Source organism: Xyrauchen texanus, chromosome 10 (genome assembly GCF_025860055.1).
Source record: "Xyrauchen texanus isolate HMW12.3.18 chromosome 10, RBS_HiC_50CHRs, whole genome shotgun sequence".
NCBI lineage: Eukaryota > Metazoa > Chordata > Actinopteri > Cypriniformes > Catostomidae > Xyrauchen > Xyrauchen texanus.
In genome coordinates this window covers 38,876,351-38,896,250 of record NC_068285.1, presented here as the reverse complement: position 1 = coordinate 38,896,250, position 19,900 = coordinate 38,876,351, and the positions used below count along the sequence as shown (strand labels likewise).

The window sequence follows — 19,900 nt, the reverse complement described above, 5'->3', positions numbered from 1 at the left end:
CATCACAGACTCTTATTAAACTGGCAGAGGCGCACACATTAAAATTGGTTTATGTCCCATTTTATAATTAAATACAAATTAGAGGTCGATCAATATTGGATTTTGCTGATTTATTGGGGAAATTTGATTCATAGCGCAGAACATTTAACTTTAAAGACTGAAATACGCACGGGACTCTTATTTTGAATTGTATGTGCTGCACTGCTTCCAGCTGTTCAATCAAATGTGCACTCCTACAATAATTTACAACATATTACAAAAAAATACAACAGTGCCACGTCTCACTCTGAAGGATGCAGCGCATGCATTTATTTAATTAAATCATATTCTTTTGAAGTTTGATAAACACATTAGGACATATCAAGATTGCCGTCTTTCCGCCCCCAAATTTAAGATCTCTTAAAATGATAATTAAGACATTTGCTATCATTTAAGATATTTAAGATAGTTTATGAGCTTACATTTTGGAAAACTAAAATCTTAAGACATTTGAATACTTTAAGGACCCACGGGAACCCTGAACGAAAGTGCAGCTAATTAACAATAGCGTTGCTTTTCCAGGAAAGAGCTACTCAAAAGTGCCACAAAAAGTTTCATTGCTCACAATGTATGGTGAACGCTCACCTAAACCATCCACTATCGCTTATCTGAAAAGCTGGGGAATGACTACTGTGATCCAGACACCAGAATCATCTCTTTAAGCTGCTGAAAGTGCACTTGACTACACTCTGCATCTGGATTTATGCCAGGTTATAATCAACATCTTCATAATTTGATCATTATTTGATGAATTACTGCTGATATGACCAACAGAAAATGTATAAAAACATCTCTTATAAATTGAGCCGTCACAATTATGAAATTTGGTTTAAGATTAATTGTCAAACAAATAATTGCTATTATGAAAATTACTTGTCTGTTTTAGGGCTTTCACGATTAATTGTCATTGATGTCATGATTTCGTATGGTGCATGTGTACTTTAAGAAGTAATTTTACATATTTAACTTCAAAATAATAAATAATAAATATTATATATATATATATATTTATATATATATATATATATATATATATATATATATATACATATACATATACATATACATATATATATATATATATATATATATATATATATATACACACACACACACACACACACACACACACACACTACGGTCAAAAGTTTTGAAACACTTGACTGAAATGTTTCTCATGAGCTTAAAAATATTTTGATCTGAAGGCATATGCTTAAATGTTTGAAATTAGTTTTATAGACAAAAATATAATTGTGCCACCATATTAATTTATTTCATTATAAAACTAAAATGTAATAAAACATTTATGACTTGGACCAAATAATAGAGAAAAGCAGCCAATAAGTGCCCAACATAGATGGGAACTCCTTCAGTACTGTTTAAAAAGCATCACAGTGTGATTCATCAAGAAGTTGGTTGAGAAAATGTCAAGTGTTTATGTCTGCAAATTCTAGGCAAAGTGTGACTACTTTGAAGATGTACAGTTTTGATTTATTTTTGTCACAACATAATTCCAATATATTTCAATTTATGTTGTTCCATAGTTTTGATGACTTTACTACTATACTAAAATGTGAAGAAAATTATAATAAAGATTGAGTAACTGTTTCAAAACTTTTGACAGGTAGTGTGTATATATTCAAATAATAAAATAGGTATACATGATTTCCTTTTAAGGCTTCTAAAACTTATGAATGACATGAAAAATAATTATTTAAATATCCAAATATTTCCAAGTACTTAAAATATACTAAAGTTTAAAAAATTTGTTTTATAAATCATTTTTTATAAAAAAAATATTACATCAAATATATATTTCTTATTATATATATTATATATACACACACAATACTAAAATATTTCTGTCCTACTTTCTCATGTTATTTTAATGCTCTGATTACACCCACTATTAGCACTGCAGGTTAAGTGAATCGGAGACTCTAAATTGCCCCATAGGTGTGAGTGAGAGTCCCCCAGCCACTGGGGTTGCGTCAGGAAGGGCATCTGGCTTAAAACCTGTGCCAAGTCAAATATGCTGATCACGGATGGTCCGCTGTGGCGACCCCTAACGGGAGCAGCCGAAAGAAGAAAATTACACCCACTAGCCCTTATTTCTCATGAAGCAAAACATTATTCTTTCACTCCACAGAATTAGTTTCTCTCCTCCACTGTGTCACTGCGTGTCATTAACACTGCCTGTATGAATCCACCATGACTAGAAACATTTGCCATTACACAATCATTTAACCTGAAGACGCAGCACTTTCAGTTCACTGTCAGAGATTTTATTTGTTTATTAATATTTTAGCGCAAGTTTTGCGTGAGCCTCTGCTTATGGCATGCACATCAGAGCACTTGAGAATGCTTCACGTGTTCTTCCGAACAGGAGCTGCACTGGTTGACGGTGCGTTGCAGCTCAGTGAAGCTCAAAGTTCAACTGAATGACACAAACGCGCCGTTAGTGGCATTAATATATTCGCTTAAAATTCCTTTATTTGGGCATTAAAATGTGATTGGAATTTGAAGTGCACAATAACTGTGGTTAGATCAAATAACCGTGATCAGATGATGATTTTATAATCGTGACAGTGTTACCGATGCTGTAATATGGTGTTAACATCGCAATCCAAATTGCAGTAGCCAATTTTTGAGAATGAAGTGCAATCTATAATAAGTGTTTGCATGGAAAGGACTAACAATGACTAATTTAGTTTAATGAAATCGCCCTTTAGTTACACTATATTTCAACTCTGCTATATAATATTTGGCCTATCTAGTTTTATTAGTTCATATTTAGTATAAATGTACCGGTATGTGTTCAATTTAATTTAAAAATGATCGTTTAACATTACCCTAATTCAATCAGGTCATACTATTTCATTCTGCAATCAAAACACTGGTGTATATTGTAAGTGCACAGTGTATGGTGCATCATTTGAGATGCATTCAATGTCTTTGTTAGTACATGTTTTGATGAAATGGTTTGGAAAGACATGAGAGAGAGTAAATGATGACAGAAATTTCCATTTTGGGTTAAACGGTCTCTTTAACTGATTTAACTTCCAGACTGCTCAATGTCATCATTATTTTCTGGCTGAAAACTGATGCAAGTAGCAACAATTCTGAGAAGCCATGCTTCCGATACAGCACAAAATGTTGCGAGTGTGAGGGTTTACACAGGAAATGTATTACTCTGCATCTGCACGCAGCTGGTGTCAAATCTAACAAATGCAAGAGGCGACAACGGGCCCTACCTAAATCAACCTCAAAGATCAAGGGTTTCCAGCAACATATAAAGTCCATCTGATAAGAATGTGGACAAACACAAGACATGACTTAACGTATATTACTTGCTGTGAAACAAACATGAGTATTGTTCCAGAGCTTGGAGGCATTGGGAAAACTATAAATAGGGCAGAGGAGGATAATGGATGGAGATGCTAACATTTAGTTGTTTTGAAACAGTTATGAATAGTTCTGTTGTCAATTTCATATGTCATTGTAACATGGCAACCAGTAAAAACAATGAGGGCATCACACATAGCAGAGATATGTACAAACATATGAAAGTTGTCTATTACTAGCTCCAAAACTGCTCCAGTGAAGAATCATTAGTATTTATGATTTGTTTACTGCGTTTTGGCATTATGTTGGAATACAAATCACTAAATATTAAGCAAATGCATGAAGACACGGTGCCGTTATTTAAGGTTAAACATTTATAATAATAAACATATGTTATTACTGGCATTGCGACCAACATCAGTCTGATTTAAATTGGGATCCTCAATTAAATTGGGAATAGTGCTGAGATGAGTGACTGATGAAATATTGAGAGCACCTGAAAAGCACGCTTGTTTGATTGACACCGAAGAGCGCTCATGTTGAAGAGGGAGAAGCTAATAGTGCTCATGATCGCTCAAACCGTCTCAATCGCTCCACACACCATCTGATTGTCATGACTCGCGCTACATCACGTATACTCAGATTTGTATTTGCATGTTTATTTGAAGTTGAATGAATGTTTATGCCCGTTTGCGGTCTCTTTATCCTCTCCGTGCTCACTGTGCAGCGAGTCAGAATAATGCTGCCTTTATGTGCTATAGGAATTAGCGTAAATATGAGTATCCCACTTGGAAGTTGCAAATGAATGACGCCTCAAGTCGTAATTACGACTGGGAAACTTTTTCAACATTTCAAAACAATTGAAGAATTTCAACAAATAGGGTTGGGCCATACATTTGCATAGATTCACGATAAATTGGCAATTGTTTTGCTGGCGATATAAAATGAAGACTAATTTCATGCTCAATCATGACTTGTGTATTACAGCTTTAATTTCAAGAGTCATTTGGTGTTAAAAAATATGGGGACAGTTTTGGGGCCGGGGGTGGGGTGATGATGTCACGAAATGGTGAAGCTTTTGAATATGAATTAGGATATGCATAGATTATTCCAAATTTTCTTTTACTGTTTTGATAAATAGCACGCCCTGGAAACCAACTTTCGACTCCAGGTGTGGTAGTCAGCGTCTTTACTTTCTGAGCTACCCAGGCCCCTGATAAATAGTAATTCTTGATGACCCATTTATTCTCATAAATAGTTAACTTTATCCTTAAATTTTCCATTGTATTCTAGAGAAATAAATGGACTAGCACGACTTTAGAAAGCATAACTGATAGGTCAAGAGGTAGCATTTTTGCCTCTAGTACAAGGGGTTCCGGGTTGTTATCTGAAACTTTTTATTTTAATAAAAGATTGCATCTGTACGTGGCTGAATATATATTGTGAGAGTTTGATTCTGATGGAAAGGACCGCCAGCTCTGGAGGAGAGAGTGAACATTGCTACAGTCAGTCAACGCCACTGATACAAGCACTCATTGTAACATTAACACATTTTAGCACCAGATAACCATTCATTATAACACAATGACTGAAATGGAAACTCCTGATCAAGTACTAGAGATGATTCCTGTAGACACATACCTGACAAAAGCTTTTTTTTTTGTTTAAAGTGCAGGGGACAAAATCAGCAAAGGCAAAAAAGTGGGGACATGTCCAACTCGTCCTACCCGTAATTAACACTAATGGTTTTAACAGAGTCTCTGATTTCAGTAGCAAAAATGGCTTTAGCACTGCCAAGGTTTATTTATTTTGTGAATCAGTTCAAACTGTTTGCCTTAAAGAATCAATTCAAAGCTCTCGTTCAATGATCCATTGAATTAATATTCATTTAACAAAAAATGGTGTGGAAAACATGTCAGGGAAAAACATTGTAAGACAGCAACAGCATTTAACACTTTATGGAGGAGACAAGAGGGAGTACACATGTGACACATTCTCATGATAAACAAAAACAGGTAGACAGTTAGCAAATTATCAGTTGGAAGAATGGGAATAAAGTCATTTTCATTTCAGTTAAAAGAGCCAATCAGTATATTGGTAAAAGCAGCGACTCATCTTGTTTCTGTAAAATATGAATGCATATTGGCTGGTTGTTTAGCCTGATTTTAACTAAATAAGCAAAATGTATGATAACATTTGTCAGATATTATTGGTGATTTGAAATGCCATTAAAATGTTATCTTAGTCAACAGTTTTGGAGATCATGTCATGAGACACAATTCAAAAACAACCAAAGACTGTTGTCAATCTGACACATTTAAATATATCTAACAATATCCCAAAAATAATAATAACAATAAAAACAGTGCAGACAGAATTTATTCCACCTGCCCCCAGTTCATTAATTAATACTGTGTGTAAGTGTGTGTACCTCTCTAAGCTGGTCAGTGCTGCCCCAGGACGGCGAGCCCTGGTGTGTGTTCCTATTCTCTTCGGTTTCGTCACTCCAACATCCAGGAGTCTGAAAACAAACACACACCTCAATACATTACATTCTCATGCTTCATCCTCCTGACCCACTATTTCTCATCACAAAGACTGCATTGTTCCTGCATAGGTTCCTTATACATTTAAATAAACGGTCACCTAACATGCTATAGGAAAGTCTGTGGGCACATGTGGATGTGATGCAGGCATATACGCTGACACCACACACACACACACACACACACACACACACACACACACACACACACACACACACACACTAAAGTGTGTTTAGGTGAGGCCCTGAAATGTCATCAGCCAGTGTGATTAATAGTACAGTATATTATGTAAAAGAAGAGGAGAATGCCCCAGTAACTTCCTGTTTGTCCTTGTCTGTTTAGCAGTTTGAGAACAAGCAAAAATAGGCTTGATTTGCATTTGTTAAAGGAAATAACGGTTCTTATAAGGCAGTAACAGAATAGTGTTAATTTTAGGTTAGTTACAGTGAATGGCATCAGAACCATTTTATCATGATACTCAGCAAACTTGTTTTCTGTCGGCTGTGTACTGTATAAGAATGAACACATAATGTGACACTGTCTTTGTAAAGGCAGCTATACAGTATACACTGATCAGTCACAACATTAAAACCACTGATAGGTGAAGTGAATCGATGCAATGGCACCTGTCAAGGGGTGGGATATATTAGTCAGCAAGTGAACAGTCAGTTCTTGAATTCCATGTGTTGGAAGCAGGAAAAATGGGCAAGCATAAGGATCGGAGCGACTTCGACAAGGGCCAAATTGCGATATGCTGTGGTTAGTACATACCAAAAGTGGTCCAAGGATGGACAACCGCTGAATCAGCAACAGGGTCATGGGCGCCCAAGGCTCATTAATCTGCCTGGGGAGCGAAGGCTAGCCCGTCTGGTCTGATCCCACAGAAGAGCTACTGTAGCACAAATTGCTGAAAAACTAAATGCTGGCCATGATAGAAAGGTGTCAGAACACACAGTGCATCACAGCTTGCTGCATATGGGTCTGCGTAGCCACAGACCAGTCAGAGTGACCATGGAGCAATGGAAGAAGGGTGCCTGGTCTGATGAATCACCTTTTCTTTTTGATCATGTGGATGGCTGAATGCATTGTTTACCTGGGGTAGAGATGGCAGCAGGATGCACTATGGGAAGAAGGCAGGCCGGCGGAGGCTGTGGGCAATGTTCTGCTGGGAAACTTGCATTCATGTGGATGTTAATTTGACATGTACTATCTACCTAAAGATTGTTGCAGACCACATACACCCCTTCATGTCAGCGGTATTATCTGATGGCAGTGGCCTCTTTCAGCAGGATAATGCGCCCTGCCACAAATTTCAGTAATGGTTTGAGGAACATGACAATGAGTTCAAGGTGTTGACTTGGCCTACAAATTACCCAGATCTCAATCCAATTGAGCATCTATGGGATGTTCTGGACCAACAATTCCGATCCACGTGTGACCTTACGTGTATATTTGGCCACAATGAGCCCTTTTTGCCGATGCTAAAGGGAGTAATAAAAGTACTCATGTTGAGTGTTTCCGCTGCCTCCTGACTCCTCCATTTGCCCTGAAATACGAACACTGTTACATAGTGTTAAAAAATCTAGATGTAACGGAAAAAACGGAAAGTAGATGTCTCGAGAAGCAACTTCTTTTACCTTCACATGGCAACATAGCACTCGCGCACAAAATGCTGGTAAAACAGCAAAACGCAATGCAAAGGACAAAGACGTCCATCTAGAGCATGTTTACGTAGAAAAACAAAATCATAAACATTTGAATGCTTTATAGTATCACATGGCTTTTTTGAGTTTATGGAGACACTGTGGGACTGCCTGCAGCTGCTGATGTGGCCAGAGGCAGATTTAGGGCCTGTGAAACAGAGAAACCCCTCCATTCATCAGCCAGATAGCCGTCACACTTCAAAGTCTGGCCTTTGGAAACAGATCGACATTAGAAGGCCAAGGGAATAGACAAAGGCTTTGAAGGCCTATTTTTGTATTCTCTTTCTTTCTGCAATTCAAACACTTTTAAAAAGGTAGTTCACACAAAAATGACACTTCTGTAGGGCTAGGTGATAAAACGATCTCGATAGTTATTGCAAATAAAAAAATCCACAATATCGATGATAAGCTTGAGTCATTTTCGATATTTACCCTATGTTCTACAGTTAGACGACCAGATGCGTGTTGTTACAAATGCAAGCAATTCGACATTCCCAGACTGTATGAAGTTGCTAACATTAGCTGCCATGCTAGATTAGGCTATAGTATGCCGTCACCGTGGCCCGGGTCCAGAATTCATGACGACGATTGTGCCCTCTCATTGTCTCTAGTGAGCAGCATTACAATACAAGTGTTGTGTATACCAGACAATGATAGTTTATCATGACCATAGGCTGTCAAGCTCCAAAAATGATATAAAACACCTAAAAAGTTGTCCATATGACTTTTGTGCAATATTCCAAGTCTTCTGAAGTTATACCATAGCTTTGTGTGAGAAATAGAGCAAAGACGTTATTCACTGAAAAACGACCAAAAATTCCACTAACAAAATAATTTGGTGCGACACATTTTGACAAACACGGTTACAACAAACACAATAACCATTGTCATTGTCACGTGCCATATTTGAATGCATGATGACAACTTTTAAGATATTTTTTAACATTTCGTAATTTTCAGATCTTGACAGCTCCTTAACCCATTCTTTTATTTTGTGGAAAAGAGCAACATGAGGATGATTCTTGTGAAATCTAACACCCTCCCAATCCCCAACGCAACATCACCAAGTCTCTGTATCAATGAAGAATAACACACTGAAAGCTTCATGCCTCTTCTCAAAGGCTGTGAGCACCATACAAGGGGGTTGTGTATTACCACAATAAAATCGTACAAAGTAAAAGGCACAATGTAAATACCTGAATCTGCAGTTTAACAATTAAAACGAAATCAGTTCTCATGACTCGTAATGTTGATTGAAAGGATAAGTGTAGCAGAAAATGTCACTAGGCTGCTTCCACTCTTCCCTTTTGTTGGCATTTCTTTACATATTCGCAGATTTTAATTAAATAAATAAACCATTGTACAACAGCATTTTTTGGTGCTGTAATAGTTGTAATGAAGATCATCACTGAAAACAATGGAAAAAGTAAAGATAAAAACGTTCGGACATATTATGGTAATGACAATTGGAGGGTAACGTGCTTGTGTGTCCTGAAAATAATGTCACAATGCAAAAACCTTTTTGTGACAATCACCCTCAAACATTCATTCATTTCTCATTTTAGGTGCCACGAAAGAAAGACAGCCAATGCAGGTTTGGAATGACACGAGGGACATAATACAATTTTTTGGGTGAACTATTACTTAATTTAAAAAAGTGATAAACATATAGAGATGTACAGCTCTTCTGATAGTAGAACATCCCAAAGTCACAGATGGTTACCAGACTGTTTCAGCAGATACAGCAGGAATGAATCACTGACACAAAGGAAGTGGAAAAAATCTCAAGCCCAATAGAGCTGTTGCACTAATATTTTGAAGACAGGTTAAAATTACAGTCATTTGTATTTATTTGAGGCCAGTGAGTAATACATTTTTGAGACTTGAGACAGCCTGTCCTGGTAACACCCAGGCTTTAAGAAGTATATTAAAGGACTAATTCACCCAAAAATGAAAATACTGTAATTATTTACTCACCCTCAAACCAGTTTCAAACCTATAAGACTTTCTGTCTTCCATGGAACAACAAAGATACATTTTCAAATAACATAATTTTGTCATTTGACAACCCCAGTACACATTCACTTTTATCATGCAGAAAAATGTCATGAAAATGTCACACCATAGATGGGCATACAGTACGCACAAAAAGCCTTTAGCATCTTTACAGTATCTCAGTGTTGATAAGCAGAGCCGCAGAGAGTCTGAGGCCTCCATTCCCAAGTAGCAGTGAAAACAGGATGCTAGAGGTCATGTGACATGCTGTAACTGTCTTATTGCTCTCATGACCTACAAGTCCAGTTGGGCTACAACACAAAACCATTGACCATTTATTCACTGAGTGCATGTGTTAAAGGGGCCACATACAACACTTCTATTGTAATTATTATAGACATTTAAGACTTGAATATACATGTCTGAATATATGTATTTTTGAATATAAGTATGGCTGACTAACATCTTTGCATATGAAATGAGTATCAATGCCCCATCCAAGTTAAGAAATGCTGAATAGAGAACAACAGTGCATACCCACTTTTCAGCCTTGTTGGTTCTGGAAGTATTTTTACAACAAATACTTTTCCATAGAGATTTAATAGAGCCATGAATCAAACCAACCAGCTCCCAGGTGAATCACAACATCACAAACTTTAATTTGAAACAAAAAAGTACTGAAAAATAGGGCCAAAAGTCAAAGGTACTCTGATTGGTTGATCTCTCTTCAGGATTATGGGTAGTGTAGTTCTTCACTAAGAATACTGCTATTAAACAGCAACTGATGGCTTCAACAAAGTACCATCAAATAACAACCTGGGAATCTTTGGTAGGTCTGTTTTCAAAGGTTTAAATTTCAGCATTAAAAATCAATTCCCCTGTGGAGAAAATAAATAGGATTTTTACTTCCTGGACCAGACGTTGCACTATAACATTGTTAATATGTAAATGTGGGCAGCCTTATTTAAAAAGTGGATTTCCAACAGAATTACATGCAGACATAATCCCCTTGAATGATTATGTGTTAAATATTGTAACATATTATTGTAAATACAAACAAATTCAGACACAAACAGATGTGCAATGTAGTTGTCTTTCAAAATCGAGGGGTAACAAAGGAGGCCACAAAACACAGCGAACAACATTCCTGTGGGATCTCATCTTTCTGAGTGGTTAATATGACACTCGGTGCATGCAGAGGCACACAATAAAAGGTTTGGCTGAATCATTAACTTCATAAACACTGCACTCCTGCAGGTGCCAAATCTCACCTTCACTGGAGAGGCAGATGGTGGGTAGGATTGTGGCATGTTGGTGATTGTGTTCAGGCTGACACACCTGCTGACATTTGAGGGTAAATCAGTACCTCACTATAGGCCGGGTATGCATGAGGAATGCTAATTAAGAAGGGACATGCACGAGAAATGAGCAAGAACTTGTTCTGTATACTTGATTGGTAAAATACTGCTTAAACTTCCCAAATTGATTTCATTTTGCCTGTGGTACAATGACAAATACCACCTATGCACATAGGAAAACATGAATGGGAACTTAGTGTTTTTAGCTAGAGCATAACTCTGCTCTTTAATGCCAAAATGAAGTAACTACCTCAAAAGTGAAACTGAGAAGTGGCCTCGAAGTGTTCTGATTGCCCGGCCAAATGTGGATTGTCTCAAGACAGATCAATGTATGAACGACAGGACTTCACTCAGACTTCACTTGTCTCAGTTTTCCCAAGTGGACTATGCTAAAAACCGGTGTAAATGTAATTTGTAGACAAAAAAGACATTTCATTTCACAATTGTGTAAGTGGAGGCATTTCTTAGGGATATATGGACTCTAAGCACAGCCATACAAAAGTAAAACTGCTAAATACACAATAAATAAATAAAAGGTACAAAATGCACTTCAAATGTACAGTAACTGGAGTGCTTGGAGTCGCTTCAGAACTGAATAACTGTAAGATTATTGTATGCACAACATGTAGTTTATGGCATACTGACTTCGCAAAAAACGGACTGGTCTGATTTTAGTTGGACAAAATAGTTTACATGACAAATAAAAAGTCAGACTGAAATCAAACTTTTAAAGTACATGTGAACATACGGAGTGTGAAGGACAAAACTCAGTGCACACAGCAAACATGCACAAATCTAGAAGAAAGAATGATGGTACCTTTTATTGTATTCAACCTTCACTGTAAAAAGTGGCACCATGCAATTTTACCTTAAAGAGTTATTTGTACTTAATCTGGTTGATTCAGGTATGTTAAATAATATTTTTACTTGAATAAAACCAGTTAATATAGATGTTACCAGATGAAGCACATTTTTGGGGTCACGTGACAAAAACACATTTCAGTGTAAGGTTTGCAAACACACCTGAATAGACTTTAAAGCTGAAGTATGTCATTTCTGTGCCACTAGCAGCACACAACAGAATTTAAAATGTTTGGAAAAAAATTTCTCTGCATATTAAGCTGGGATATAAAGGCATTTTAACACAGAAAAAGTTACATACTTCAGCTTTAATGCCAGAAGCAAGACAGCCAGTGAAAGTGCCTACCTGTGTGGACTTGTCTTTCATGCACAAGATGTTGTGCAGGTGGGATTCACGTGGCCACTGCCCTATCAAGTAGGGCCCGGTGATAGCACCCAGAGAGGAAGTCCGTCGGATAGCACTTGTGCTCCGCACCTGTTGCGACTTTGACTTCTCAACTGCCACATGAAACAAACAGAAAGAGAAAGAGAAGAACAGGTGGGTGGTGAGCAGAAGTTCTGGGGTGGTGACGGCCCTAAAGTTATTTCTCAATCTGTTAACCACAGCAGTTTATTGATGCACACATACAGTACATATAATAAAAATATATTACCATATTGGTTCGTTTTTGCAGTTATATAATAACTCAGTTGGTGCATGGTTGATTTTGCATCAATAAAAGTCTTATGTGGGATGGTAAATGATTGAGCCACCTTCAAACTACAGCTTAAGTTTCTATATCAAGCAGCATGAACTGTTGAGCTCATAAAGGTCACCCATTCCAAAGTATGCCAAGATGTTTGTATCCACCAAAAAAAGCTAGACTAAAAGCTATTTATTTGGATCTTTAATGTAAATGACACATAAGCTTTGTCACAAAACTTAGAGAGCTGCCTTGGTGTATACTGTCTTCGTAGGCAGCTACCAACTTATAAGCACCACGCTAAATGAAACGGAACCTTGATTGACTTGGAACACTCTTCATAAAAAGAGCCAATGACCTTTTTGATACAGTCAACACCTGTTAGTTTTCATTGACAATGCACATTTGCATTAGCTGGACCAGTATGAAAATGACTGGGTTTTATTTTTGTGTGATTTGAGTTAAATAAGCACAATTTTAGATTGGATTGATGTCAGATTTAATTTTTGTAATTTGATCATAATCTTCACCAGCTGTTTTGGTGATTCCAGTCTTTCCCCATTCAAGTAAATATGAGCTGTACTTGTGTCCATAAAAAATAGCTTCCTACAGGCTGCCCGGAGGTGTTCGAACATGTCTGCTGAGTGACCTGACTTGCCTTAACGGGACTTTGGCAAAACACAAAACTATGAAGCAAACAGGTGTCTCAGCTCTTGATTTTAAATAAGTTTGTCATTAAAATCTTGCTAAGCTAACGGCGCTCACGATCACTGGCCAGCAAATGCGGTCAACTAATAACTAACTGTGTTTTATTTAAAACAACTGGCTCTTCTTCAAAGAGGCATTTACCTGTCCAAAAACTGGAACCTTTATTGGACCACATTCAAATTTGGAGACTTTTTTTGGCTTATAACTGGGGACATTTGTATGCAAAAAAGCATGCTTTTAAAATGTATTAATTTCAGAATCCACACCTGCAATCTTAAATATAAAAATTGTTAAATAAAATACCCTATCCTTTAATCACACCAGATTGTGATTGCTCCATCTGGTCCATTGCTGAGGAGAGCAATACCATATGGCAATGCACTTGTGAATGTTTGCTTCTTGCTAATGCTCTTTCCTATTTCAATGTATGCAATAATCTAATAAGCATAAAGATACATGGTACAAACACATATTGCCTTAAATAGTGTACTTCTGATTTGATAGATACTTTTTCAGGATTTAAACACAAATAAATATTTATAGTCAACATTTCTTTTGAATCATCTGCTATCTTGGATAGTTTTTTCATCAAGTAATGCATTCTAGCATTGTCCTAATCATGAATGCAAGCAATGACTCCATCCAATCAAAGGTGTCTAAATCTGCGCACACACTGCCAGCGACATTGCACGAGACAGCGACACCATCCCATTCATTTTCAATGAGAGCACAGCGACTTCCGGCGACATGAGCTGTCGCGACCGTTGACGAACAGATGTGGGTGTGTCCAGCGACACGACAAAGTTGAGACAAGTTTAACTTAATTCAAATGAAGAGCGACTTACGGGAGCGGCAGCCAATACGAGAGAAGATGGAAGAGCTCACATGATCTCTCTCAGCTCCTGCAGTAATGGAAAGATCAGGGGACCCACCCCCTGCAGCAGCTCATCTAACTGGGTCCTGTCAAGCCTGTAGTACTGCTGGAACCAGACTTCTTCCAGCCGTAGCTCCTGCACCAGCCGGTGGTACTCACCGTGCTGAATCCGAGAATTAATGGTTTTGAGTACCCAGACAGATCGGCGTTTGCGTTTTCGCCACAGATAAAAAGCCGCTATGGCAAAGAGCACGCCTTGTTTCTCGTTCATCTTTGATATGAAGCATTTTATGTACTGATTCCATTTATATTTAGTCTTTTCCCTCCAAAATGTTTGTTTTTAGCAGCAAGAAAACTGATTCGCTCACAACAGCAATGGAATGCCATCCGTGAATGTCATTTATAAACGTTACTAGTCAACCAGTAGTGGGAACGCCCACTAGTGGCAGTGTGAACGCAGCTTTAGAAGGCAGTAGAATTATTCAGCCTACCTTTTGAAAAAGCTGCCATGTCGGGAGCCCTTCAATGATGTCTTAATGGGATTGTTCACCCAAAAATGTAATTCTCTCATACTCTACTCACCCTCATGCCATCCCAGATGTGTATGACTTTTTTACTTCTTGCAGAAAATGTTTAGAATAATATCTCATCACTGCTTGTCCTCACAATGCAAATGAATGGTGGCCAGAACTCTGAATGTCCAAATATCACATAAACTGAAAGGTAAAGGAAAGCTGAGGCTGCAGTGGGCCTACCATCTGTGAACCTCAGCAGAAATAGAGATTCATCAGATCAGGCTGTTTTTCCAGTCGTTAACAGTCCAGTTTTGGTGAGCCTGCACCCATTGCAGCTTTAGCTTTCTGTTCTTGGCTGACAGAAGTGGAACCTGACATAGTCTTCAGCTTTTGTAGCACATCCGCCTCAATGTTCGACAGGTTGTGCACTCTGAGATGCTATTCTGCTCACTACAATTGTACAGAGGGGTTATCTGAGTTACTGAAGCTCAAACTAGTCTGGCCATTCTCCGTTGACCTCTCTCATCTACAAGTTGTTTCCATCCACAGAACTGAAACTTACTGAATGATTTTTGTTTTTGGCACCATTCTCTTTACAATCTAGAGGCCGTTGTGCATGAAAATCCCAAGAGATCAGCAGTTACAGAAATACTCAAACCAGCCCATCTGGCACCAAAAAACATGTCATGGTCTAAATCACTCAGATCAAAAATTTTCCCCCTTCTGATGGTTGATGCAAATATTAACTAAAGCTCCTGGTCTGTATCGGCATGATTTTATGCATTGCACTGCTGCCACACGATTGGAGGATTAGATAATCGCATGAATATGTAGGTGTACAGGTGTACCTAATAAAATGGTCAGCGAGTATATACTTTAACTCCTTTTCACTGTACATCTTGCCATTGCTGTCACTAGGTACGATCATGATTTCAAGATCAATTACACTTCCTAGTGCTTGACCGATGCGCAGAGCGCTAGATGTCACTATAGGAAGTGTAATCAAGCTTGAAATCATGATTGCCAAGGATCACTGCAGTCAAGCTTTATAGCGTAAAAATAATTATAATTTGGTCTGTTCTCACTAGGGCTGGGATAAACTATTATTTTTTAAACGATTAATCCAGCGATTATTTTTTCGATGCATCGATTAATCTAACGATTCATTTTTCCAGTCCGATTCGATTTCGATTCGATTATCTCCCCATTAATTGATTAATAGCAATTTATACATGTTGATTTACATATCTCAATGGAAAAAAAATGCATTCCTTAACATTGGAATATATGTTTATTGCTCTTAAAATTCCAAAATAAAAGAATATACAAGTGCAAAGTAATGCATTCTTAGTCAGAGATAGCATTCAATAAAACCTTGAAGCCTTGAAAACACATAGGCCTAGCTTACTGAAAAAAGTGCATCTTGTAATTCTTCTTTCAGATTAACAACTTGATGTCTAGCATTCAATAAAAAAATAAAAACGTCACCCAAAATACTTGTTTAGAGCAATTGAAAGAATACAGTAACCAATGTAAATGTAACAGCGACAGTGGGAGCCAGCAGCCTGTCATGGCGTCCTTCCTGAACCAACAGAATTGAACATTTATGTTGAAAACACATAGTCCTAGCTTACTGAAAAAAGTGCATCTTTTAATTCTTCATTCACATAAAAATAACAACAACATATAGTAGTAATACACTGCCACTCACCTTTTTCATAAACTCAAAAATAAAATTCAAGTAAAAGTGTACAAATAATGCTAAATAATGCATTCTGATGCCTAGCATTCAATAAAAAAAATAAAAAGGTCACCCAGCCACCCTTTCTTAGAGCTATTGAAAGAATACAGTAACTATTGTAAACTTGGGGGCTTTAAGCTAATACAGAAAGTGCTTTTCCAACAAAAAATAAATAATGAAAATAAACATTCAGAATTCAACATTTATGTTGAAAATACTGAAAAAAAGCAGCTTCGTTCACATGCAAATAACAACTTACACTCTGACACTTTCCTTTCACCTTAAGAATACTGTGCGTGCGTGCGAGCGCGGCGCCTCTTCAGGTGCTGGTGCATTGCCGTGGTGCTAGAATGGAAGGCCATCTCCATTTTGCAAAGACGACATATCACGACATTGTTTCCTTTAATGTAACAGAATTCCCATTCTTTAGAGGAACGAGTGCCTTGCACTTCTGATAGTCTGAGGAGCCACTCGTGTTGCTACTACTCTCGGGCGCCGCCATCTTGGTTTTGGGTCTGACGAATCGACGCGCATATTTTGCGTCGACGTCATCCCTAGTTCTCACCCAAAACTGATTGGATTGCTTCAGAAGACAAGGATTAAACCACTGGAGTCTTACTTTTAAAATGCCTTTGTCTTTCTATTTAGACATTTGAGTTCTGGCCAAAAATATTTGTGCTCTGTAGAAGAAAGAAATTAATACATCTGGGATGGCATGAGGGTGAGTAAATGATCAGAGCATTTTTGCTTTTGGGTGAAATATCCCTTTAAGGCTGGATTACACTGCATGACTTTAACACACATGAACTATGCCTAGAAGTAAGGCACTTCAAGGTTTACTTTTTTTTATGCTCGGTCACATTCACCCTTGTTAGGTGCAATTTCACAGACAAAAAAAGGCATGGGCACATGTGAAGCGAATGTAAAATTTGCAAGCACTATATATGAAAAAACAGCCACAAAGAGGATACAGCCAAACCAAACAACTTGCTATTGATCAACAGTGGAAATTTGCACATAAACGTTGGCCAAATTTTAACTCAATGCAAAATTTGTGAAGGGAAATGTCTTTGCCACCAGAAGTCCATCAGCCAAAATCAGCCAGTCCTCCCATTAGCCCGAGTCATTTGACAATTAATCAACAGCCAAATTTTAATTGTAGCACTGGAGAGCAAGCTAAAGCACATTTTGTCAGCACACTTAAAACCTCTCTAAATTAAAACACCAGCTTTAAAACACTGATGCAAAAAACATTAAAGCTAAAAACTCACTAGTGAACCTCCCCTTCCTATTAACCAGCTCAAAGTTTTGCTGGTAAACAATATGGCAATGCTGATTCACCAGCACCAAAACAGTCCTAACCTGCAAAACAGTCCTGGACCAAAACAGATATTAAGCATGAATCCAGACTAACTGATGATTGACCTATTGGCCATCAACCTCAAGGCTGGTGACTGATCTCAAAAGAGCATTTTTTTTGGTCATTTTATCACTTGCTGTGCTTCTGTTCAACACCATCATTTACATGAAGATTTGATGTTGGTACAAATACGTCTCTTTGTCACAGGTTGCCAAAAGGTATTCACACCAATTATCTTTGCCGTGTTCTATACTTGAATACTGTGAAGCCCACATTAGACGAGAAAAGCAAGCACCTTTTGGTGACGAGTAAATGTCAGAGCAAGTATGCTAAACACAAGCCATAAGTTCTCGGATATGTGGTGTAAATAATTAGCTCCAAGGCTTCAAGTAGGATGCAGAGTATGAGATTAAGGCTAAAACGCAAATTTGTGTACTACAGATGGCATGGACACACAGTGTGTACCGTTACTATGATAATAAACAGGGTCATTCAGTGCAAAGCTAATGGATTACAGTCCATTCAAGAAGACCATATTTAGACCTGGCCCTTATCTCACTGTGTGCTTTTAGGAAGACCCTAACAAGTAACTGGGTCACTAGAGAATGTAAGTTAACTCCTTTTGATATCCAGAAATCATCTGTTAACACTTTATAATAACTTTCATAAATAACCCATTAATAAATGTAATAAAATTGCTTTCGGATCAATAGTCCATGTGCATTTAAAAATGTTTATGAAAATATATGGCTCAAACGTTCATGATATTTTAACTATTTTAATGCATTTTAACTGTAATGATAGTTATTAGAAACAATCTTTTTTTTCCTTTTTGGAATTCAAGACATATTATGGGATTTTTACGGCTTGCATTTCAAACATTCATTTTAGCCACTGCCTAAAAGTCTTTCCATTCAGAGAAGGTGATAGATGGACATGCTGAAGAGTGTGTAGTGAATGACAGACAGCAGTAAGATGCTGTGAAAACAGGCTTGTGCAGAGTTTCAGATTTTGGCTCTGATGCCTGGACTTATGCCAGACACAGGTCATTCAAGAGATCGGTTTTAGATCCAAAAAGAATGTAATTAGGATCAGTAGAAATGAGCAGCTCCTATTTATGTTGAAACTATTATATTAGGCAAATCCTTCCATGCACATTTTTTTTGTATTAAAGCTGTGAAGTTTAAATCCCACTTTCAGCAAATTAACTTATGATTGGTTCCCAAAATAATTCCTGTTGGTCTATTAGTCCCTATGTTAACAGCCCCTGGCATGCATCATGTACACGTTCCCAGGTTTATTGGCTTTACGTGGTCATGACAACAGTTGAACGATTAGATATATTTTGCACAAACGATATGCAAACGTTTATTACAGTGCAATATCTTGCCCTATCGATTTCCACTGTAAGTGCATTACAAACAAACAATTTTAGCTTAATTTACAAATTCTACACCCAAGCAAAGACACTCAACGTTAATAAAAAAAAGCCTATTCTTAACACACATTAGCTTTGTGGCACTAAAAGCCATGCTTATTTGCAGATCAAGTCAATACTGTTAAGCATAAGGTGGCTGAGGTTGATTTGCCGCATGGTTCGACAAGCCAAAATGTTGTTTAGTTAGCTTGGAAGGCATATGCTCATTGAGCCCTGGCACTGACCACCTTCCTCACGGCTTGTTTTACAGTTTCCTGAGAGCAGATGGAAAGAGGCAGTGCAGACTGACGCCAAAACCAGTTTCAGGAGAGCATACTGATACCCCCAGAGCAGGGCAAGGCCAACAGACTGAACGATGCTAAGAGAAATGTTTTCATTTCACCTTTCGCTTTAGCTGTCTGTAAGCTGTGAATTTAAATAGGCAGTACAGCGTGAATGCCGTTAGTAAATGTGTGAAAGGTGACATTCAGTAAAATACTGTGCTGGCAAACAGAAAGTGCGTGGGTTGATGGATCAGTGAAAGACCTTCTGTTGTTATTCACACAATCAGACTTGACAAACATCAATCGCAATTCTGCCGGTTTCACTCTGAGATGTGAATTAGTGGGACAGGTGGTTTTTGCTGCACGACAGGGGAATAAAACAGAGTAATTGCTCTGCTGCAGAACTGTAGCCTGTAGGTTATGATAGCTTCACATGTTTGGAATTCTTTTATGGCATTCATTTGATTTAAT

General features: G+C 37.7%; 1 protein-coding gene across 1 annotated transcript in view; it reads right to left on the bottom strand.

Annotated features, from left to right (window-relative positions):
- LOC127650695 (glucocorticoid-induced transcript 1 protein-like) overlaps nucleotides 1-19,900 on the bottom strand; it is a 44,528-nt gene that overhangs the window by 11,727 nt on the left and 12,901 nt on the right. The window contains exons 2-3 of the mRNA XM_052136290.1: nucleotides 12,194-12,345; nucleotides 5,816-5,905 (exon numbers count right to left, since the gene is read on the bottom strand). Of these exons, the coding sequence (XP_051992250.1) occupies nucleotides 5,816-5,905; nucleotides 12,194-12,345 (242 nt within the window). The remainder of the gene's footprint in view (nucleotides 1-5,815; nucleotides 5,906-12,193; nucleotides 12,346-19,900) is intronic.